We start from the raw sequence: 26140 nt of genomic DNA on the forward strand, positions 1-26140 counted from the left end.
TGCGGAACGGCGCTTTTATTGATAGAAAATAATAGTACGCCAAGTCGCAGAGGCATATTTCGTGTTTATCGTGCGCCATGTATAATACGCATATTATACGAAATAACTTCATCTTGAGACTGCAACAGACGGACTTACTGACTATTTTACCGTGACTCGTGATTGTGTTCATGATAGCCCAACTATCAATATGCAGGTTTAATAATTCAGGAGAAACGCAAGGAAGTAAATTCCGGAAGTACTTCCAATACCATGTATAGTGATACGCCGGCTGTGACGATCGCTTTATGAACTTGATTTAGTTTACTGATCTCGCCAACCAATCGCATCTATTGAGAGATTCGTGGTATCATCCCGGACATTTTTAGATCAGTTCTACATGAATCCAAATACATTTTGCTATTTACACGGAAATTACACTTGCCTAACAAGCGTGTGCTAAAATCGCAATTGTAATAACAGGATAAAATGCTACTTGTGTTAATTTTCCACGCGTTAGTTGCGTCTAGAACGGTTGTTTCACAAACACCTAACGTGACTCCTACGACAAAGATAAAAGACAGCGTCAAGATTGTCAATAGCTGCGATGTCGGCACGTAAGTTATTTAAATAAAATAATATTTTAGGCATATTATAAAGCGATGACCAGCTTACTGATAACCATAGATTATAAATCAACAAACACGTTCCCGCCTTTTTACACTCTATCATGTGAACCTTTGTTTAGAGTATTTGCTAGGCGAATCATTACATGGCCTACAGAGGATATGCTGTTATTTATTACATACTTAGGCCTAGAATTATTTAAAACATTTTATTTAAAAATTTTTTTTTATCTGAAACGAGATGATATAGAGGGTTATCGTGACTCTCATGTTTTTTTATAAATCAAAATCAATTTAATACTAATAATGATAGGCCTAATAAATACCAACATTTAATATTGTCTTATCCTTTGTATTGGTTTTGCCGAATTTTAAGGGAAAGACCGGGTCGAACCCAACCCCAAATTCATAAAATGAATGTTTCGTCAATTGGGCATAGCCATATGGTGAAATAGAGCTATGATAGAAATAAATGCTGGTATTGAGATATTATTTTAAACAAATAATAAAAGCCATTAACCTGTTTCCTGATGGCGATTATGTATAGACTGTAACGAGTCTTTAATAGTATTAATAATAATAATATTAATAATGATAACAAAATATTTAGCCATATTGATATAGATGTAATTATGAATGATGACATAATGAAGAGATTATTTATATGTTGAGAGTAGTGTATCCAGTTGTTAGATACTGGATACTAAACATCACCTCTACCACTACCTGGATCCTAAACACCACCTCTACCACTAACTGGATGCTAAACACCACCTTTACCACTACCTGGATGCTAAACACCACCTCTACCACTACCTGGATGCTAAACACCACCTCTACCACTACCTGGATTCTAAACACCACCTCTAGTACTACCTGGATGCTAAGTACCACATCTACCACTACCAGGATGCTAAACACCACCTCTACCACTACATGGATGCTAAACACCACTCATACCACCACCTGGATGCTAAACACCACCTCTACCACTACCTGGATGCTAAACACCACCTCTACCACGACATGGATGCTAAACACCACCTCTACCACTACATGAATGCTAAACACCACTCGTACCACTACATGGATGCTAAACACCACTCATACCACTACATGGATGCTAAACACCACTCATACCACCACCTGGATGCTAAATACCACCTCTACCACTACATGGATGCTAAACACCACTCATACCACTACATGGATGCTAAACACCACTCATACCATCACCTGGATGCTAAACACCACCTCTACCACTACCTGGATGCTAAACACTACCTCTACCACTACATGGATGCTTAACACCACTTCTACCACTACCTGGGTGCTTAACACCACTCATACCACCACCTGGATGCTAAACACCACCTCTACCACTACTTGGATGCTAAACACCACATCTACCACCACCCGGATGCTAAACACCACCTCTACCACCACCTGGATGCTTAACACCACCTCTACCACTACCTGGATGCTAAACACCACCTCCTTCCCTTATGAAATCAGTATATAATACTAAACATATATGTTCTACAAAATGCTAATACGGAATTTTAAAATGAATCAAATTAGATAATCTACAAAATAAGATAGGAATGTTTAATAGTAGCAATGAAAATGTGATTATTATTCAGTTATAGAAATTAAAAAAAAGAAAATAACAGTTTAATTTTTCAGTAAGAATCGTAAAAATTGGTTTGTTATTGAACTTAAAAACAATGTTAACATTTTAGTTTCGTAATATTTTTCAGTGCAAATATAACTGCTGACATCGATCTAGGAAACGAACCTTGTAACCTACACTCGGATGGTAAGTTTAAGTTGAAGTAATAAGTTAGACATCGTATCATTTATTACATCATTATAGCCAACAAAATAGAGTTTAGAATGGTCAATTAATTTAACACTGAAACAAAAATTTATAGGCCTATTTATTATTTTCTTAGAATTGTAAACATAAATTTACTGGCACTACTACTAATATTATCGTAACAGCAACAAATGCCAATTTATTATTATTAACTATATAGGCCTACTGTAGACTAATAGTTTCAGCATACGTTTTTAATGGAATCGGGTTAAATTTTGATATCTGTCTGTTCCCAGAGGCCATGTACAAATCTTTTGAGAGTCGTCGTATAGCGTAACAAGTTTATACAATTTAACCAGTAATTAGTCAAACATCCGGGTATAATTACCATAGATCATCAATGGCAAGAGGGAGATAATAGACCTGGTAATGAGTGTATTTGATGCATACCTGGATAGATAGGCCTATTATATTTCTTTTATACGGTCAACAGCCTACCCGGCCCTACTGCAGTGTTATTTACATTGTATTCAGGCCTAATTACGTTAAAAACGTTTGGTGCCAATTACTGGTTATGAAGGACAACGTTATAGCAGTAACTGTTGCCTTTGGCCTGTCTGTGTGCGATAGTATCAAATTATCAGACAACAGAGAATAAGATGATTTATAATATAATTATAGTGATGTAATAGTTTTGAACATGCAAGACTAAACATCAGCCCCGATGACGGTTGTTTTTACGTTATCGCGTTTTAATGTGATTATTTGTCATGATGTGGAAAACAATGTTTGTAATTGTGTGTCAGGAGTAACAAAACCTAACCCTAATAACTTAAATTCTGTAAAATAAGATAATACTTTTCTTTATTATACAATTATGCACCGGTGAATTATGTATCTTTTTATTTCTGAAAAATTAAGTTTTGGTTATAAGTCTCTTTTTAATGCTTTTGCCGAGGGTCACAAACTGAGTAATACATTCTTTAATTTTATACTGAAAAAAGGAATCATGAAATCAGTTGTACATTTAATACATTTAAGTCAACATGAACGAGAAAAGAATTTTATATAGTTTAAAATAAACTGGCTGGCACTCCTTTTATTCATCGAAATAATACTTCAGGAAAATAGATTACTTTACTGCTTGCCACTTCCGTTTTTGGTTTTAATATTGTGCACACATCCCGGTTGTTAACAGACGTTCTATTGTGCGTATTTACATTTTATGAAAAATCTTTCGCATTAATAACGTCAATCATGCCAGTATGTTTCATTGAAGCAACGATTGACTTACACAAATTACTGTACTAGAAAATTGTCTATGAAAGATGATCACTGTTGAATAATTATTCCATCACCTGTTTAATGGCTTTTAATGCCCATAATAACGATCATATTACACTGTTCAAATACATAATTGCACGATTAGACTGGACTGGTGTTATGTCTATATTTTGTAACAATGCATTTGTTCTATCTAAACTGTGAACTGCAATACGCAGAAACACACATACTTGGTCTATCTAAACTCAAAGCCAACTATTGGTTACCATCAATCGTTTTTTTTTTGCACGACTGACGTCCTATATTTCGCTAAACCTCAACCCTCAACCACATAATCCATCCGACCTGGTACAGATTATATTGCGTGCTTATAATGTCTAAACGTTGAATTGCGTTACGTGAAAATACGTATGCTTGATCTATCAGGTTTGGCTACACAAATCCAACTAGCGATCCTTGTATCTTCCTCTTGTTAAAACTCAATTTGTTTATGTTACAAGATGGAGTAGAAGACATTTTTCATTCAACCTAATTTCTACGTACAGTAATTGAAATACATTGCCCACCGAAGAAAATGTTTTTTTCTTCAAGACTCTTGATAATTTTTTATATAAAACAAATCTGTAAAATAAAAAGAATTATTGACATGAACTGTTTCCAATTCACAACTGTGTTTTTGACTTATGCCCATGACATTTTAGTAGACATTTTTAACTTGACGTTAATGTCTGAGAAATAATGTTATTTATTTGTATTTGTTGTAATAATACAATTGGGCAGAATCAGCTAACTTGTTATATGTGGTTTATGTTTGTATATATATATATATATAAACAAATCAGGCACAGAACATTAATTCTAAACCGCCCGGTGATATACTGAAATTTAATTAATTAATTTGAAACGATAAAGATGAGGAAATCTGTGAGAATGAGAAAAAGTCGCCCCAACCGAGACTCGAACTCGGACCGCCTGCTTGATATGCAGATGTCCTAACCATTAGACCACTGGGGCTTTCATGGTATTGTTCGAACTCGATTGGATAACGACTCTTTAACATTCTCGGCGTGGTACGGCGGAACAGCACTAGTCCTCATATATATATAAATAAGCATGAGGTATTACTCTTATTCATGCATATTGGTATTATACGACATTATGGCTAACTTATAACAAATGTTTTTACTTTCATCAATAATATTTTTCTCTTTATATATAGGCTTATGCTTTTATTTTGGGAAGAACAGTGTACCATACAAAAATGCTGCTCAAGAATGCTTGGAAGCAGGAGGAGGGGAGTTAGCATCCATAACTAATCCACGTATATTACATTTGCTGCTTAAAATGGTTAATAAACAAAACTCTAGTGATGATCCAAATCGCTTTTGGATTTATATGTCTAATTCAACATTGATTTCTTTAAACGAAACTTTTTCAAGTTATTTTCAATTTTATAACAATTGTGGCTCAGTAGTTGCCGAAAATATTGAACTAAACCATAATTGTTACTTTGCAATGGCAAAAAATGAAAACTCCAAGTTAATATTGCGACAGATAAATGAACAACAAAGTTGTACAACAGTCAACATGAAGGTGCTTTGTCAGGGTCTGTATAGTAAGTATTAACAAATAAAAGTATTAACAAATATACCAATACAAATAAGTCAAGACCATGGCATTAGGCCTACGGATTGGAAAATGCAATTACTATAATGCTATTTGAATTTGAGAATGAAACTTTAGGAATAATACATCCACATATTAAAAAACAAGGCCAACAGCCATAAGCCGCGTGCTCTCAGAAAAAAATGAACTTTCAAAAAGTAATGTACTTTAAAACTTTTCTGTACATCAAAACAGTTCAAAAAGTACAGAAAAGCGATAAAACGCATAGTGATACCGGACCGACAGACAGACCGACATACCGACAGACGGACAGACCGACCGACCGACATAGTGAACTATTGAGTCGCGTCCACGCGACTAAAAATGTATAATGTGATAAAGTAATAGTGTACTTTATTCATAAGTTTTAAAATACATAATAGGTTTTGGTTATTTCAGTACCTTATGATAAGAATATTGTTTTAATCGAGCTGTTTCGAATGATGTTATGACTGTTTTTGTTTCTCTCTTTTGTACCTCTATTTTCTCTGTAGGCCTATAGCCTTTCTTCTTGTCATCTAATTTCTCATTCCGTTATCGGATCACGATACAATCACGATGGTTATACAACATTTTATATTTTATTACTATTATTATTACAGGCCCAAGAGCTGATACGAAATCGATCAACTCGAATGGTCAGGAAAATACACCAATCATCACCATCATAATCGCTTCATCAGTTGGAATGTTAGCGTCACTACTTATTATTGGTTTAATAATTAGGAGCCTACGAAAATCTCGAATTAATTCACATAACAGGTAGGGTTTATATGTACTCATTCAATATGTTCCTCTGAGGCTGAAATTGGTAAAAGAAACTTAAATTATATGAATGCGCATTTAAAAACTTGCAATAAACCATAGTTGTTCCACCCACGACCAGTTCTGATTAAAGTTGCAATCTTATCCATGCACTATATAGATGGTGTACATTATGTACCTTTTTCCTCTCAACACACACGATAGCATGTCAACTGAGGGTTTCGGAGAGGAGAGAGATAGAGACAACGGGGAGGATACCATAATTTGTACTATGTATTTGGGACTTTTGATTATAACAAAATCGTTTTATTTGAAAAAAAAAAACATGTATTGAAGTAAATAAAGTATAACCTTGACCTTTTAATATAAAGTAATAATTTTACATAAAATGTTATAGAGTAATCTATTCGCGGTCATAAAAGCTTTCCATTAAAAGAGATTCGATTGCTAATTACCAAAGTATACAATCATTGACATTGTTTTTTGTTTGTTGAAATTCTGTATGTTTATTTCTATGTTAAGAATAACCGTAGGCCTAATATGCTTCATTATATATTTTGATACTCATGAGTATATAACAGCTCATGGCATAACCATGAACACATCGTCTACCATCATTAGCACACCAAAGTATCCTCTAATTATAGTATACTAAGCTATTTTCGAGCATTGTGTAACTTTCGTGTGCTTAACGTCCTATCTGAAGGATGAGTCAATGCAAGGACATAGACAACACGGCACTGGCATGAACTCGAGTCTAGTCCGATTCCTTACTACTACGTTGTCTCTACACAATGAACCTGAACACGATGTACATTAAATATCGCTTAGGATTAGAGATGCATAATAAATGAGCCAGTTATATCACATTAAAGTTTATAGCATGGAATGATATGATCTTGAATATTTTTTATTTTTTATTACAATTACAGAATGGAAAATGTTTCAAAATCATCTTCTGTAGAAGAAAGAAAGACTGAAGACCGTTGTAAGTAGGCCTAACATTAAAACAGATTTAATTTTATAATTAATAATAACAGCCAAACAAAAGCAAGGAATGATTATGAAAACTAACCAATGACATAATTCGTTACTCTTTCCATGAAAATACATGATTTTTTAACATAACTATATATAGTTGTTATTGACCATTTTCAAGAAAAGCCATTGTAGTTGTTTATAATACGCGTGTTTAGAAACGGAAGCGATTCAACCGTTATATAGCCACATTGGTAAATCTATCTATAATTTACGTACCAATTCTGCATACTGCACCTAAATGAACTACAAACCGTACACAGTATTATTACACAATACACACATATGTACCAATAGTTAGTAATGTAGGCGGCCTATATAATGTAACCAATTTACCAGTTATAGGTTAAATTTGCCTCCATATAATGAATTCAGATAAACCTCAGTCTCAGCTAAAGAGAACTCTTACATACAAATAGGAAAAGACTATAAGAACTGAGCCAATCAAAATTGAACAGTTTAATATTCAATTCAAATTATTTCCACAATATTATAACATACATACAGTATAATAAATGCAATGAAACAATACACACATATGTACCAATAGTTAGTAATGTAGGCCTATATAATGTAACCAATTTAATAGACATTGAGCTGAGAGTAGTCGGTATTCAAGAACTGTTTAGCAAGTTTTTTTTCTCAACTATTTCAGACATAGCAAGTGATAATGATTATGACAAAGATACCAAAGGAAACGAATTTTCTGACTACGCTGAACTAGATAATGATTTCAAACCTGACCAAAGCGTGATCAACTCAGATTTGAAGAATGCAAAACTAGATCGTGATGCAAATGACACAGATAGCGGGCAAGATGGTGTTGCTGGTGAAGAGCCTTGTTACTTTGTTTTAAACAAACAGACATCTGAAGAGTCGTTACAGCATACGTATGAAGCATGTGGTTTTAGAGATCTTCCGTCAACATCATCGTTACCGATGACGTCAAATCCTCTTACGTTAACCTTACCTACAGGTGCGATGCTGAATGCCGACGTAACGGACGAGAATGTTTATGATTGGCCGGATCTGTTACAGCCAAGTTATAGCGCCAAATCAAGGAGAACACAAAGTGAAACTGAGCCGCAATATTTCACTTTAGAGATTGATGGCAATGAGGACACTGAAAACATCTATGACTCCGTGTTTCCTATCGAAGAGCCCTTAAAGAAATCTCCAAAAACATTGCGAACAAAGCATCTTTCACTTCCAAGAAAGAAACACAAAGCAAAACAACATAACCAAGCTAAAAGTCGTTTTATTAGTGGCGGAGTTACGCATAAATAGTCGTGTTACAGTTACCTAATATTTAATGTGATAAAAAGTTACTTCTATATGATCCAATATAGTGTCAGGTTTGTAAGATGATATCGGTACTTACATTTCCAGAGAACTTGACGTTTCGCCTACTAACAGCAAGGCATAATCATAAGTGACTACGTTCTGGTGACATAGCTGTGACGTTACGGTGACACGGTTGAAAGGAGCCATTGTGAAGTTTAAATAAATATTTAAATAAATTATTAATTCAGATAACCACGTTTAACTGCTGGTATCACATTATCAGTTATTATCATTTCATTAAACTTGTTTCATTTCTTTATTACTTTCTTAATTTCTCAAAAATAAACATTGCAAAATGAAAGCAAATTTAATATTGAATCATTGCACTGCATCAACGAGTGTTTATAGGCTTGCATCGTATACACATTTGTTTATAAAGCAAGGCTTCTTTCAATTCTGTAATTAGTGAGTTCTTTAAGAACATTTTCAAATTGAAGACGACAAAAATGTCGTCTATCCGACATTGCAACTTAACTGGAATACTGCTGGAGAGTGACATTGAAGAAGTGTTTTAGAACCTCCAGTTTATGTAATGATACCATGAAATACAGATATCCATCCAGTGCCATTATCTTTGACACAGTATTTCTACTTGATTAACGACCAAAGTGACTAGGACCATAATTAATTTAAGTACAAACTTGTAAGTTGTGAGTTAACTGGGATAGGAAGACATATAATTTGTATAACGTCTGATTTTTGTATTGCCATACGTTTTATACCATTTTAGATTCATTTGCTAAATCTGTATTATAGGCCTACAATTCATCATTTTTGTATGGATATTATCTGAAATAAACATAAGCATTTTGTACGAAGTATAACGAAAATAGTAATAAGAATTTAAAATTAATTTTAACACATACAATGTTATAATTATTATATGATTTATGTTGTAAATATTCAAATCTTTGTAAATAGAGTTTAATGTATCGGAAAACACGGTACAGTATATGATTCGTTCCAAGAAATATAAACGTAATGAGATTTAAAAATTAATTAACACATAAAATGTTGTAGGATATTATAAGGTTCATGTTGTAATTACTCTTTGCACGCAATAGACGCAATAATGTATCGTCTAAATAGTTAAGAATTCTTAATTATACTGTAGGCCTAGGCCTCTGTCCGCCATATCAATCCAGGCGATTCTCGTACGGTGTCGTGTCTAGAGACAATTCACGGAGGTCATGGATGCCCATGTTTGTCCAGTTAACCTAATGAAAAAAGAGGTAGTGCAGTGTCAGAAAAGATACCGATTCTCGGTAATTTCCATACACATACATGTGGTGCGTATATCATGTACGTTTAGGTTAAGGTATACACTAGGCGATACATGTGAAACGATACCAAATATTCCTACATGCCTATGACTGTAAATCTAAATACAGTATCGAGAATTGTGTAGAAAAGAAACTACAGGCGCTGTCTCTGATACAGTACGAGAATCGGATGACAAGTATTTATGTAGTTTTAATATTTTCAACCCATACAATAAAACTAATTATAAGTTAATATTGTAAAATCTGCTTATGCCATAATGTATCTTTCTATTATTGACGCTATGATTTTGATAATAAAACGAAACAAATTTCTTCAAAACAACGTTTTGCTTGTTTAACTTCAAAGTAATAGAATCGGAAATAATAGATATGCTCAGCCAATCCTTCAAAACAACTAAAAGAACCAAGCCCTTGTTATCACAAAAATACTAAATATGTAAATTGCTGGAACTAAAAACCTTTAACAGAACGCAATTCACAAAGAAAACAACAAATAACTAAATATTAATAGTAGACAATTTTCGGAATAATTATCTTAAACCATCCTGTTTACACTACCATTCTTTAAGGGTATTTAAAGAAGATAAAAATGGAATTGTGGTCGAACAAATTTAACTATCTTTTATACAGAAGAAAACCCCAAAACAACAGCGCACCCAACTTCAAACCTTGTGTTATTTATGTTTCAAGCGCGAACAGCTCGCGCATGCTCTTTAACCATTTGAAAGACCCGCTGGCTGAATGGAGCGACTGTACCCACAGAGTATTGTGTTTTGACTGATCGTGTACATGTAGAGTTATGAGTTTAGTGTCAAATGTGAATAGTAAAGCACGGTTATCGGCAAGTGATCGTTTGGCACTAAGAATATACAACCACGCCACATTCCATTTGGTCCGTGTACAGATTTTCTACTGGTGAGAGGTTTTGAATCTTCGATTGAACAAATCTTCTTGAATTCCTACAGTCAGGCAGTATATAATCAAACAAAAGAATAATTTGCATATTACGTTTAGAATGGGTGGCGCAATTTTATATACACAGTTAAAGTCAATAATATCCCTTTAGTAGTTTATCATAACAGAGCCAACGACAAGCTTCATAACGAAGATATGTAATGTTTCACTTAGTTAGGATATGTAATGTTTCCCTTGGAAGAAGCTTCTAACGTGGATATAAATAGAGAGATGCTACAAAAGTGCACATTGAAGGCTCACCGAATCTTATTGATTCGATTATAGATTAGTTCAAACATGAAACTATAATTTGTAGCTCCATGGCATGAATAGCTAATGGTTTAAACTATGATTTAGTTAATGTCATAGTTCACCATTGAAAGTCCGTTGATAAAACAAGTAAATGGTTTTAGTGGCGTTAAACGGAGATGAACCCACAACAATTGAATATAAATATTCTGTAAAATACTAATGTAATACAGTTAGGCCTACGCCAAGTAAGTCTATATTAGTCCATAGCCACCCGTATAGAGTTACAAAATCCCAATAAAGATTTATTTCTTTTATATGTACAAACCATGACCTTCTAGGTGAATTTACATAATCAATATAAGTTGCCTATTGAAAACAAACTATAACATATATGATGTGTACACCATGTATTATAGAGATATTTTCACCTCAAATGTTTTAATAATTTACTATGAATTCGTTGCGTTTAGATTAAATACAATTATTTGGGCCCTTTAATGTTTACTAAGGCAAATGCCATAAGATAATTCAATATATTATAGTAAATGTATAAGGCGTAATATTTTATTCAGATAAATTATAAAGCTGTGTCCTTCTTTTTAAGAAAATGCCATGGTAGAATAGTAGCTGAAGTATGAACTATCCAGATGATAACGGTATAATTATGATTCTATTACTTAACCTATGTAAATACTAGAGTACGTGATTGGTCGTGATTGGTCGCAATAGCTACCTATCCGAGGATCAACAACGTTTTATTATTGACCGTTAGATTACACTCAATAAAAATCAAATGGCAGGGTTCATTTTTAGTGTCAAATAGTTGAACCCATCCATATTCATTCTAATACAAATATATAATTCCATCAATGCCAAAATGTATCAACGCTAATGTATAATACCAAAGAAGATGGGTATTTCATTCTTCCTTGATAATAATGACAATACCACAATTAAGGAGTTTATCAACTCTAACTCAAAAGACAATATGCTTTCACTGTTGATTTTTTACATGCAATAACGCACATTCGATTTATACGGGCATACATGATGTTCTGTTAATAATAACCGATTTTCTTATCAAATATTGAATGCATTAATAGGGTCAATATTTACAAAGGCGACCTTAGCCCTACAGAGTATATCGCCTTATAGTCTCTCTTATCAGATGGACTTTAATATATATACACTAATTCAGGCAACGCCCGAGTTGTTCAGTATAAACCTGTATCGGGTTAACTTGGTGTTCTCTCTATGTGTCGTCTTTAAACAACCGAAGAATGGATAAAAATTGGTTTTACGTGTGTATATTGGCCTTTGTTGTTATTTTCTCTGCTGTGGAAGGAGCTGAAGTATGGGAGGAATTAAGAATGCCATCCAACATCAAACCGAACCTGTACGATCTAACCTTGCATCCTAATTTGACTACAGATACGTTCAGTGGAATTGTCGATATAGATGTCACCGTATCAAGTCCTACAGACACCGTTCTAGTACATATAAAAGAGCTTACAATCTCTAATACCAAAATCACCTCGAAGGAGGGTGGACAAGAGTGGGAAAAAGAAAATGAGTTTCCATACACAGAAAATGAGTTTTACGTCATTCAAACAAAGAAGGATCTACCAATTGGAGATTACATCCTTCATTACGAATTTACTGGTTCACTTGTCGGCCATATTGTTGGCTTTTATAAGAGCACATATTATAACAAAGATGGAAAACTAATGTAAGTGCCATTTTCATATTGTAGGCCTAGAAACATAGTACTGCTGAATAAGACACACCTACCTGTAGCTCAATCGTTGGGAGAGACGGTCGTAGCCCCACTTGTATACCATATAGGCTATAGAACATGTATAGCATGTAGGCCTATATGATACAAAACAAGTTCTAACTATTTACAATTAATACACAATTCCTGACGTAAGTCAACATTGATTATAATATAGAATTTAAACATAATATTCATTAATCAATTAAATGCAAAAAACTTCATAGGTCATTTAATGATACAGATGTTTCTTCGTTTATAATAATACAGTGTCGACTAAACTGTTTTCTCCATTATAAAATCTCTATTTTACACAATCTGTTGTAGGCCTATATGACCCCGATGACAGTGTAAATATGAAATTGAAACATTTTATGACGCCATTATCAATATACATTTATGTATTTATTTGGCTTTTTCGACGTTTCTATTGTTTACCTGAATTTTAGTCAATATTAAAAAAAATAAAACGAACAATAAATTTCAAGCAGGTGGTCAATTAGTGACGTTTCGTTTTATTTTATTTACAGGAGCATGGCAACAAGCAAATTTGAACCAACGGATGCCAGACGTGCATTTCCATGTTTCGATGAACCAAACTTGAAAGCTAATTATACAACTACATTGGTGCATGCCAATGGATACGAGGCTCTATCAAACATGAATGTTAAGGAAGTAAGTCAGAAGATCTAGACTGTTGCTCAAATAATACATTTTACACATTATTACATCAAACATCCTAAGGCATTCAATTAGATTATTAATTGTTAAGGCCTACTTTAAATTAAGTTTACATCTTTTTTAAATGACATATTTTACTGCAGTTCGTGAAAAACAAGTTCATCTGTTCAGTGGAATACAGTATGGTATTTACTATTTGACATTCTACAATTCCCGTGATAGCACGTTACTTGTTTAATCTGTATTTTTTAGTTTTCTGTAATATAGATTATGTCCATATCAATAATAAACGTCCCTCGATTCTGATCAACCCATAATCCAACTTTCTTTTTGACTTATAATATTATATTTTAGATTGAATATAAACCGGATGGACTTGTTTATACTCGTTTCCATACTTCAGTAAAAATGAGCACCTATCTTGCTTGTTTTATCGTCTGCGACTTTTCGTACATCGAGGGTGAAACCGCTAGAGGAGTTAAGGTAATGAATAAGAAACGGTAATCAGCGTTGTTGTTTTACAATGTTCGGTGAAAATCAAACCATTACAATAGTTGGATACATAATTTACCAGTACTCAACCATGGCCCATCCGATTATGCATGTATCTATATTTGTCACTTCAGTGACACATTTTCGTCACAACCGATCATATACATTTTTTAGATTAACTTTAAAGTGAAAGAAATTGCACATTTAATAGAAATTTACATGACACTATGGGCAATCGGCAATCTGGGATTTTAATCATGTTGATTAACTTAGAATCCAGACAACATGCCCTTAACATATTACAATAAACGATTGATTAAGTAAAAATAATATTGTTAAAAATAGGCAGTGCAATATGTATAGATGTTTTATTTTATACTTGATTAGTTTAGGGTCTATGCGCCACACGATTCAATTGACCAGGCTCAATACGCCCTCAGTCTTGGCATAACTGTAACTGATTACTACGAAGATTATTTTGATATACCATATCCACTGCCTAAACTCGGTAAGTGTTTAAACATATTTTAGTGATCTTGTATTTACTCTGTTACTGAATAGTTCTTGCTTTGGTTAGATTATTATTTAATGTGTTTCTTATTTTACAAAGGTATTATTACGCACCTTATGCGTACAGAATAGATAGGAATCAAATTAATCATGACGTAAACATGGTCTATATAGTTATATATAAATGGTATATAGCCTAGTTTATAGTTTTCATTGTAAAACAGAATGGACAATTAACCCATAGAGATATTATAGTGAACTATAATATCTCTATGATTAACCCCAGGCTTATAAAACGTCAAGTGTCATGCCATAATCACGTGTCATTTTGCGATGGCATGCATAGTTTTCATCAATGTTGGTAATAGGTTTACATAAGTATAGATAAAAACTGAAGGTTAAACAAGTTTACAGAAGTATAGATCAAAACTAAAGGTTAAACACATTATGATTGATAAGAATACCACTTTATCCGATGTCATGTTAACTAGCTAACAATTAAACTAACTAAACTATACGCTCATAAATATAATCGTACATAATTACTTTTTTGATGAACTATCCCTTAAAGATAAAGTGAAGAGAAAAGTGTTTCGGATTAAACATTACTTGATAATCCTCCTTTCTTAAATTGTAGATACGTCAATGCAAATAAAATTAGTATGATTAGCATCGATTGCAACGTATTTCTAACAACATGTTTCAAAACTGAAAATGCCTTCAAAACAAAACATGATCAGTATCGCAATGAACGATACAACGATAAATAGATCCCATAATATATGTATTTTTTTTTATTAGATATGATTGCAATTCCGGACTTTGTTTCTGGAGCTATGGAACATTGGGGACTGATTACATACCGTGAAACCAACTTGTTGTATGATAATCTAGAATCTTCAGAAGCTAACAAACAGAGAGTGGCTGCTGTAATATCTCATGAACTTGCGCACCAGGTAAACCAAATCATTCAAACTATCCCCCACCCCCTCAAATAAGGCCTACAATGTGTGCCTAATGAACCGTAACAATAAAATAGATACATCAATTATTATAACGGGTTCAATCTATAATGATAGAGTACCAGCATTTTCTATTCAGTGCGAAAGACGTAGCCTACATTTCTTAAAATTACAGTATTATACTATATACAGTACAGTACAGTATGCAGTATTTCCCGCAATCCCTTACAATATTTTCTCTGATTTTTCACCTGTGCCTTATTTAAATTATACATGTGTCTTTTTTTTCTTGCAGTGGTTTGGGAATATAGTAACTATGGATTGGTGGGATGACTTATGGCTTAACGAAGGGTTTGCTAGCTTTTTAGAATATAGTGGAGTCGCACATGCAGAACCGGACTGGCAAATGGTATTTTAGTAGTTAAAGCTTGGTTTACACTTAGACGCAACGCAGTGACGTAACCGCGTCGCAATTAATTTGACCAATGACGCAATGATCATTCGTTCCTTACGATTGGTCAACTCACTTCCGTTGTGCCTACGTCGTCGTGTTGCGTTCAACAAGTGAGAACCAAGTTTTCGGAACTTCCCTGTGTGTTCGTTTCTTTACATACTGCGTGATTATAATACCGCATTAAAGATATAATTGTAATAGGGTTTAAGTTTCCTTCTTGTGTCCCCGCCCACTGCCTGGTTCTGTTTTGAGTTTCTCTGATGCAAAGACCTACTGTACTGTACGAAGTGACCAAAGGGATTGTGTTAGCATAGAAAGAATAGGTTAGGCCTATATGAAAACTATAAAGCTTCTATAGGCCTAAGTGTAATCTGCATCATTTGTTCGTAACAGCTTGACCAATTTGTGACTGAAGATATGTATTATGTAATGGGACTCGATCAGATTGTTTCATCTCATCCTATAATTATTGAAGTCAATCATCCAGATGAAATAAACGAAATATTTGACTCTATTTCGTATAGCAAGGTAATGCATTTTACATTTACACATTTTATTTCCAAAGATACTTTTAGCCAGGTTCTTCTTCTTCTGAAATAGTAATTACTAAAAGCATGGCTAAAAGTTAGCGCTGCTAGGTCAATATTGTTGCGTAGACGCGAACTAGAGAAGCTTCTTGGCGGTGAAGCAAACAGTCAATTTACAGAAATATTTTAAAATTAAGATCATCCGAGACCTTCTGAAAATATTTGTAAAAACAATTAAGCAGCACCTATTTATGAATTATTACATATATTACTGAAATTATCATTATTATATTATATGTTTTACAGGGTGCATCCGTTTTACGTATGTTAAATGACATCATGGGAGAGGATACATTTAGAGAAGGATTAACGGTTAGTATCATAGAGACTTAGTAACGTTATTAATTTTCTTAAACAAAACCCCCGACATACTTTAAAAGAAGAACAAATTATCAAATAAAGAGATATAATAGGGCTAAAGGCGAGTAAACGTTATTATATGAGAGATATACAAAAAAACAAAAAAACCTAAAGAGCAAGTATGAATAAACAAACATAATAATAGCCTATTAATAATGAATTTTAATTTTCAGAACTACTTAAATAAATTTTCATACGCGAATGCTAAAACTGACGATCTGTGGAAAGAACTTACTGATGTAAGTATAAAAAATAATTGTTATTCTTGCAAGGCAAATTGTTCATTTCACCCGTCCTCCTCACGAATCTCTTAAAAAAAAAATTATGGTGCCAGAACACAGTTAACCCCGGTTATGGTATCTGTTTGTTCATAAGATACCAACGTTATAAATGGTAAGCTTAATATATACTTTACTTATGTATTATTTTTAAGGTTAGCAACATGGACATTAAAGGCCTAATGGACACTTGGACACTTCAGATGGGATTTCCTGTTGTGAATTTAGAACGCAATACAAATACCGAACTAGGTGCTTCTCAAGAGTGGTTTCTTGTTGATCCGGCAGCTAACAAAAGCCAAGATGAATTCGGATCTTCTTTCAAGTAAGACTGACCATTTACACGTTTCATTTTGATGAATAACTTGTTGAATATAAAATGAGAGGGAATGGAGAGTGGGATGCTGGGACGCTGTACATGTAAAAGTTACAATGTTACTTGTCACCATACCATTAGCACATGACACTTGCTACACTTAATAATCAGTAATCATAATTAAAAAAATAAAAATTATTGATTTTTCATAAATTGAGAAATGTATTTGTCCGAATATATATATATGAAATAATAAATTAGAGAAACCTTCAGAAAAACAACAGAAAATGGAGATTGATGTATACTATATACAAGTGCTCCTATTTACGTGTGTAGGCCCTGAATAAATATAAAAATAAATACTCAAAAAATGTATCGATTGTCGATATACGCATTTTCGTAAAACAGATAAAATTCATTGATCATTTGATTGTTTCTTGACTTCAAAGTATTACAAAATTATAATGTTCTTATCTGTTTTACAATTGTTTCAGTTATAAATGGAATATTTACTTCGATTACTTGTTTAATAACAATGAAGACGGAAGCAAAACAATTCCAACCAACGCGGACGGTAAGAATGAATAATAAGTAAAAGAAATAACGATTATTACAATTAACGGACTGAGAAATGAGGAATCAACAAATGAACGAGATGGCGAATAGAAATACGATTGAACGATCTTACCAATGAACTGACGATTGAACGTACGAATGGACCCAACGAACAGATGGTTGGATTATCTATTTGCGTAATTCATTATCTTTAACTAATACCATTTTCGAGAAACAATTATTTCATGACATTGCTTTCTATCATTTTCTCACAAACAATTTAATTTGGATTTTGCATAATAGGCTACTCATGTTTTCATCAATATAAATTGAGAACGTTTTAAAATGGTATTTCGTTTATTTTCTAGTGGAATTAACGACTCCAGATACATTTAATTGGGTCATAGCGAATCGAAACCAGACTGGATACTATCGTGTAAACTACGATTCAGACACATGGGATGCCCTCATTGAGGAACTTCAGAAAGATCACACGGTTAGAAAACAGCCATTTTATTTATTTGTATCAATCAATGATCATATAACATCATCATATATATTTCTATCTGTCTATGTAGTAGGCCTATACATTTTTCTTAAAAGGGCTAAATGAAAACATAATGTGTTTACGTATAATATCGGTGCAACGATGGGGGCTCACTTCGTTTCTGGTTAAAGTTTGTGATACCCACTCATTCAGACAAGACACGTGGTATACTTCAACAAATTGATCATTAGTACCTTGTAACTACAATTACCGAGTCTACTTAATTTGTGTTTTCCAATTTTAAAACAATTTTGTCTATAGGTGATACCTGTGGCTGATAGATCAGGACTTATTGATGATGCATTCAATCTGGCTAGGTTAGTTTTTGTATCTATTATCAATATTGAAAAATAATAATATTATTATTATAGTGTTTGTTTTTTGTTTTTATTGTTGTCCAACATTTGTCTCATATATTATTTTTAAGGTCTGGGCAAATTGATTATTTTATACCACTGAACATCACAAAGTATTTCAATCAGGAAACAGAGTATATTCCGTGGGATGCAGCTTACAGCAACATAAACTGGATAAGTGAAATCCTACGATACAGACCACTGTTTGCAGACTGGAGGGTAAGCTACGCCGGCACTATGAATTCGGAACATTATACTTTAACCATGGCAGTTTCCGTTATTAGATGTCGTCATTTTAGCAGACAATGCAAACTTTGACGATCACATACCACAAGTTACTTTATAGTGCCACCAGTATAGTTATGACACGTCATATGTGCCAAAGCTACTCAGCTACAACAATCGATCACTCTAAAGTCATATTTCATTAGCTGTAGAATTTCCAATTTTTCAATCCCCTACTAACTGTTTTGAAAAATCCATCCCATGAATATTTTCATCGACATTGTGCGATATTTCACACCATGTAAACATACATTGCTCGAACAAAAGCCCGGATAATGTAGCCTTAACAATTGCAGAACTTTACTAATTTAATGATTATTTAATTAAAATAAAAAACTTTATTTTGTTGTTTTAGAAATACGTCCAACGTCAAGTAAAACCACTTCTAGAGGAACTAACGTGGGACGATACGAACACTGGACATCTTGAAAGGTAATGATGTAAAAAACCACACTTAAAACAAAAAGGAGACCAACGCTGTCTGACTCAATTAAAGCAAATTATTGTTCTTTATTTTTATTTATTTATTTTATTCAATCGAAACCAACAGCGATAATTACCGCCACTAACAGGTTTGATACAAACAAAGCCAAGACTGTTTAAAGCACCTTGATTGGTCCTAACATTGATCAAGGGCTTCTCTCGTCTAGTGCCCACCTTGACCAGAGGAAAGGCATAAGCCAATACGTCTGAGGCAGATACTAGATGCAGGGGCTGCCATAAGAGTCAGCAGTGCTGATTTCAAATGCCTAACAGGACCCCAGCTCCATATACAGCACCCGATATTCCCAGATGGTCTTCCATCCAAGCTCTAACCAGGCCCAGCGTTGCTTAACTTCGGTGATCTGACGAGAACCGGTGTTTCAACGTGGTAAAGCCGTTCTGATGATTTCACACAATTTTGCAAATTCAAAAATATAGTACAAACACGTCAATAATTGCTTCAGATCTGTCAAAACAGACCGCACTATACTATCATTTTTTGTTTTTATTTTAGTTACCTTCGTACAGATATCATTAGCCTTTCGTGTAGTCATGGTGATCCAGACTGTCTTGTAGAAGCCCAAAACAAATTCAAAGAATACTTAGATGGCACAAGGTGAGGCTAAGGTTTCGTTTAAACTGAGCCCGGAGTCCGTGATCGAATAAAAATGATTATCAGAATTAGAACCGTTCACACTAGGCCTATACTAACGCATTCTGATTCCGTACAAAATCGTACATAGCCCGTTTTCTCTGACTTTTGGGCATGTGCGAATGTATATAATGATACATACACGTCCAATCATGTCTTTTTTAACTGATTCCCTTTTGATTAAGCCTAATAATAATACTTTTCTTTCACATTGTATTTAATTATTTAAATTTATTTTTAAAATTATTGAAAATATTTATAGAACTTCACCGAATCTACGGTCTATGATTTATCGCTATGGCATGGAGAAAGCTGGAAACCAAAAGGAGTGGGATTTTATGTGGGAAGGGTACCTTAACGCAAATGTATCTCAAGAGAGAAGCCGTCTTCTATATGGCATGGCAAGGACAAGAAATGTATGGCTGCTTTGCAGGTTGGCAGTAATTAAATTATTATGCTATGGAAACTTCATAGATTGATTTGACTGATTTTATATTATCCATGTAATAATTTTTCATGGTATGGTGACTTTATCAAGGTTGTAAGGTAATACAAATAGCTATAAAGTTTTTTTTTGGCGGGGTAAAGGTCCGTATGTCTTCATAATTAACCTTTGAAACTGATAATTGGCCATCCATTTTTCGCATAATAATGAAACAAAAGTATGTACAGCCTTTCCAAAAGTTTACAATCCTCATCTTAAACGTAAACTGTTTTGTTTTTCTAATTCGTATATATGATTCCACATATTTTTAGGTAAACCAAACCAGTCCTCAATGTTAACTAGGTGTTCTTCTCCTATTTCTAGATACTTGGATTATGCCATGAATGAAACTAAAGTACGCTCGCAAGACTTTTTTACGGTAGTGAACTATATCGCTGACAATCCTGTAGGAAATCCCATAGTCTGGGACTGGGTTCGAACTAACTGGGAGCAACTCGTCGATAGGTATTGTATTTCTCCGAAATTTTAAAATTATCACAAATATAAAATAAACCATAACTTTTGCATCCGCAAACTAATGTAAACACATTTTTTTTGTAAGATTTGGAATAAGCTCTAGGTCACTGGGTCGTCTTGTGCCTAGCATTTGTGAATCGTATGCAACAGAATTCAAGCAGCAACAAGTAAGCTTTTTTTTCTGAATAGTTATAACAAGTAGTTAGGTTAGGCCTATAATATTGTATAACCTTTATTATGGATTAACATTACCGGTAAATACTTTTCTTATAGATGAAAGATTTCTTTATGAAATACCCAGATGCCGGGGCTGGTGAAAGAGGGCGTAAACAAGCTCTGGAACGTGTACAGACGAATATCGAATGGCTGAAGTCAAATGAAATGAAGATCGAAATGTGGCTTAAAGACAACATGTAGGCCTAATGCATTGAATTGCTGTTTTATATTTTATATACCATTGAGCGTTTTTATATTTTTTGAATACGAATATTTGGAACTGGAATGGAAACATGCAAGTAGGCTTAAATCAAAGTAATAGTTAACTGCTTATACGTAAACATTAACAATATACACTCAGTTTTTAAAGTTTTGATTTTCCCCATCAATTTATGAATTTATGATTAAGTCTGTGTCTGTCTTTACGTAATTCATTGAAGAGTGAAATTCTTTCCATAGTAATACAATTCTGAAAAATCAGATGTTTTTTCTTCAGACATTGTGCATTTAACACACAATAATACACTTTCACTATTATAGAGTGCACGTTCTATCCGTGTCGACATGAATACCTAGCTTGTACTGCTGTGTTATATGAATGACATATGCCATGTGTATTGGTCAAAATATTGTAATTTGAGGTCTAAAAATGAAGGTATTATTATCCTTTATCGCTCGACCTGTGAAAACTTACGCGTTTTCGCCAAATATACACATTTTTTCATTGAACGGATTGAGCGAACAGAATCAGATAAAGAATAGTATGTGTAAATTTGCTCATCTAACGCCCTCTATCGTCATACTAATGGAAAACTTTAGCTGTATGGCGCACTATATTAAATGAAGGACAAATAAAATTAGAAAATAATATAACTTGAATCATGTTAATGTATTGTACATTATTGATATACAGCCGAACTATTAAAATAATAAAATAATTGTCTATATTTTTTTAAATTAATCATTAATTATTGTATAATTGAATAATAAATTTAAAAAGAATTTCGAACGTCCGAAAATCCCTTTGCCAGTGAGTCTTTTTTTGGAAAAATTTCAAGATGATTGACCAATAATAGCAAATGATGATTCATTTTAGGTGTCCAATTTTCTACAATAGAGCATCGTTTGTAACGGACTACTGTACGCTGTAGGCCTAATCAACCTTTTCTAACATACATCGATTATATCTTAGTAAAACTTACTATTTTATTTTAGTGAGGCAGGTGTAAAATTGTAAAGATTAGATAGAAAGCGACAACGGCCTATTTAAATATGTGTTTATAATATCGCACATTTGTCAAATGAAAAAGAAAGCGTATTTGAAAACTTATAAGCTCTAGATGTATGCCAATATGTTGTAACCATTTAAAACAGATGAGATAACGACACTTCATATTTGCAACACACAATTTACATTTGCATATTGAAGAAGAGCAAGCAAGCATTAACTGGGTTATGGTCATCCTTTTATCTCGATTAAGCTATGCAGATTCAAGAGCTTATAAGTCGGCAATTTCTAAAGGTAAATCAACTGGTAGTGGAACTTATCTCACCCAATACATAAAGAAGAAGATTATTCAACACTGACTTGTGATGGAAATCAACGGAAGCGTGTTGTTTTTCCAAAGATCAACTTCCTATTCGTGTAACAAAAAATGTTTGTAATAATTGACGTTCCATTTCTGGCTTTTAATATTTCATATTGTATTTTCAGCAGTGCAAATTTAAATGATAGTATAATGGACAAAATCGTTTAAAAGTGCGCGTAATTACAGTTCACTGAGAGTATGAAGAATTTCGAGATAGCGACACGGTCCAAGTTATATTCATTATTGTGTACTGATTTTGTCACAGTCTTAATTATACGTATTATGAACATGATTTATTTTGTTTACCAGAAATAGAATATAAACTGAACAACTAATACTGATAGCCTTGCATGAAATGTGAACATACAATGTTATTCATTTTTAGTCGCGTGGACGCGACTCTATAGTTCACTATGTCGGTCGGTCGGTCGGTCTATCGGTCTGTCTGTTGGTCCGGTATCACTATGCGTTTTAGCACGCGACTTATGGCTGTTGGCCTTGTTCTTAAGAAATTTAAACTTCAACAAAAAAATACTTCATTAATATGTAAACATTATTTTTGTTCAAATACAAAGCAATTGATATTCGAAACAGTTGATAATCTCTATTCTTATTCTATTGTATTCTGGTAAACATGCTTAATGTTAATCAGTGCTGTAATCTAGGCTATATAAAACATAATGACATAATAATATACTTTTACTTGTTTTGATTCAATAGTGTTTAATTTAAGTGTAAATTATATTGATTATCATTTAACTTAGGCACGTGTTGTCTTATATCATCGTGTGTTGCTGACTTCAGTGGTTCCATTCATCATGTCTTTTTTAAAAGTAATTGAAAACATTCATTCAATATTTAATTCAAGGTTGACCCAAATCTCTTTCTGAGTATTCCACTGTTTGAAATCATGTCCTTTATTATTATATTAGATATTATAATTATGGAAGTGAGACCTCAACGTTGAAATTGAACATGCAGGTTGTATGAATTTGAATCTATATTATTGTAATATTTTGTATTTTTATTGATATCTCCTATCAGTAATTCTAATGATTAACTTTTAAACTTACACACACTTATTTGTTCACCGTCAATATGATACGGCACAATATGTATTAGAAATAAAGTGTAATTGGTTTGTTACTTATTTGGGTGGCGATAATTCAAGTTTAACTCTTCTCGGAGGGAAACTTCAATGGGTCAAATAAATTAGCATAGACTACAGTGTTTTATTTTATTGAACATTTCTCCTCTACTTTTCACAAAAGTTAAATAATTTCGATCAAGATCAGACCTCTTACTTCTATCTCCAACCCGGTTCTATTTCTAAATCTAGAAAACAAGACTTGCTATGGTAAACAAATTGATGTGAAATGGAAAGGTTTTTCAGAATGGAAAAATAATTATCGTTTTCTGTGTGGAAAACAATAATAATCGAGAATTAGTTCACAAATTCTTCAGATTTAATCAGGTGCAACAATCTACTTCTACAACTCACCTGTTCTTTGTTATAGTTACTCTCTTACTATTATTGTTAAGTTATGATTTTATAAATTAGAACGTGCGTCACAAACATCATGTCTTTTGCATACGTGGAACATTGTAAACGAATAAGAAGCACAAAATGGTACCACACCTGCCCCATCAATCAACGAAATTTTCGCTAAATCCTCGTTCAAAATTTATAAGCTTTACTCATTCTCTTGAGAAACAATTTTGAAAATGTGATGGCAAAAACAAGTGCACCAAAGAGAAACTTCCTGATTATTTTGTCATACATCATCAAAGTTTAAAAACATAAATTATATCTAAATATCATACCGTTTATGTAATGTTTATATATATTTTTCTGCTTACTACCACTATGATATTAACACAATGCTCATATAAAACAATGTTATCGCATAATAATTGAAAGAAAATTCCTGTACTATTATAATACATGGAATTAAAAAAAAAACGAATTTCGACAATTTTTCGACATAGCTTATAAAGATATTTTTAAACAATGTTACCGCATAATACTTGGATTTTGAAAAGTTGAAAGAAAGAAGAAGAAACTTCGAAACTTTCGAAAAAATCCTTAAAAAAATGCCCAACTTTGACCCTTTATTTTTTGACATAACTACTTATGTGTCTATAAGATGATGATAACGCAATATATACGAATATCTAGCAATATTATTGCAAATTAATTGAATTTGGAAAAGTGCATATTTTGGTCATTTTTCGAAAAAAAGCCAAATTTGACCCTTTTATTTTTTGACATAATTGGTTACTATGGGTCTATAACATGATGTTAACGCAATATATACGCATATGAAGCAATATTATTGCAAAATAATTGAATTTGGAAACGTGCATATTTTGGCCATTTTTCGAAAAAAAACCTGTACTATAGTATAAAAATTTTATCAAAAATTGCCAAATTTTGACCCTTTTATTTTTTGACATAATTGCTTACTATGGGTCTATAAGATGACGATAACGGAATATATACGCATATGTGGTAATATTCTTGCATAATAATTGAATTTTTTTGATAAAATCCCTGTACTATAGGCTAGTACAGTAATTTTGTCAAAAATGGCCAAATTTTAACCCTTTTTATTTGTTTACAAAACTGCTTACTATGGGTCTATAAGATGATGATAACGCAATATATACGCATATGTAGCAATACTCTTAATTATATATAATAATAATATAATAATTACATTTTGAAAAAAGTGCGTATTTTGGGCATTTTTGAAAAAATCCCTGTACTATAGTACAGTGATTTTATTCAAAAAAAGGCCTAAATTTTGACCCTTTTATTTATTGACATAACTGCTTACTACCGTATGGGTCTATAAGATGATGATAACGCAATATATACGCATATGTAGCAATATTCTTCAAAATAATTGAAATGTGCGATTTTTGGCTTTTCTCTTATTAACACAATGATCATATAATTAAGCAATGTTAATTTGCTGATAATTGAAATATGAAAAGTCGATATTTTGGCCTTTTTAAAAAAAAATCCCTGTACTAAGTAATTATAGTGCCTATACAGAATTTTGCGAAA

General features: G+C 32.9%; 2 protein-coding genes and 1 pseudogene across 4 annotated transcripts; 2 read left to right on the forward strand and 1 right to left on the reverse strand.

The window, feature by feature from the left end:
* The first annotated feature begins 304 nt into the window (after positions 1-304).
* Positions 305-10112, forward strand: LOC144844925 (uncharacterized). The gene is made up of 6 exons (XM_078702038.1): positions 305-596; positions 2366-2424; positions 4928-5323; positions 5976-6135; positions 7071-7126; positions 7832-10112. The coding sequence occupies exons 1-6, from the start codon at positions 469-471 to the stop codon at positions 8461-8463; spliced, it is 1431 nt and encodes a 476-aa protein (XP_078558164.1). The 5' UTR covers positions 305-468; the 3' UTR covers positions 8464-10112.
* Positions 10113-10626: 514 nt separating this feature from the next.
* On the forward strand, positions 10627-22416 carry LOC144844922 (aminopeptidase A-like). Of its 3 annotated transcripts, XM_078702031.1 has the most exons (22): positions 10627-10718; positions 11614-11665; positions 12441-12738; positions 13314-13458; positions 13819-13947; positions 14344-14464; positions 15268-15422; positions 15724-15837; positions 16276-16410; positions 16716-16781; positions 17003-17068; positions 17263-17432; positions 17918-17997; positions 18347-18474; positions 18787-18842; positions 18953-19100; positions 19522-19598; positions 20164-20265; positions 20564-20734; positions 21110-21250; positions 21348-21429; positions 21536-22416. In XM_078702031.1, the coding sequence occupies exons 2-22, from the start codon at positions 11644-11646 to the stop codon at positions 21677-21679; spliced, it is 2550 nt and encodes an 849-aa protein (XP_078558157.1). In that variant the 5' UTR covers positions 10627-10718; positions 11614-11643; the 3' UTR covers positions 21680-22416. The 3 variants fall into 3 exon arrangements, with proteins under 3 accessions (XP_078558157.1, XP_078558156.1, XP_078558158.1); XM_078702030.1 differs by lacking the exons at positions 10627-10718; positions 11614-11665 and having other exon boundaries at positions 12217-12738; XM_078702032.1 differs by lacking the exons at positions 10627-10718; positions 11614-11665; positions 12441-12738 and adding an exon at positions 12836-12935.
* Positions 19934-20051, reverse strand: LOC144846693 (5S ribosomal RNA; annotated as a pseudogene).
* Positions 22417-26140: the final 3724 nt, after the last annotated feature.

The sequence above is a fragment of the Antedon bifida genome, chromosome 6 (genome assembly GCF_963402885.1).
Source record: "Antedon bifida chromosome 6, ecAntBifi1.1, whole genome shotgun sequence".
NCBI lineage: Eukaryota > Metazoa > Echinodermata > Crinoidea > Comatulida > Antedonidae > Antedon > Antedon bifida.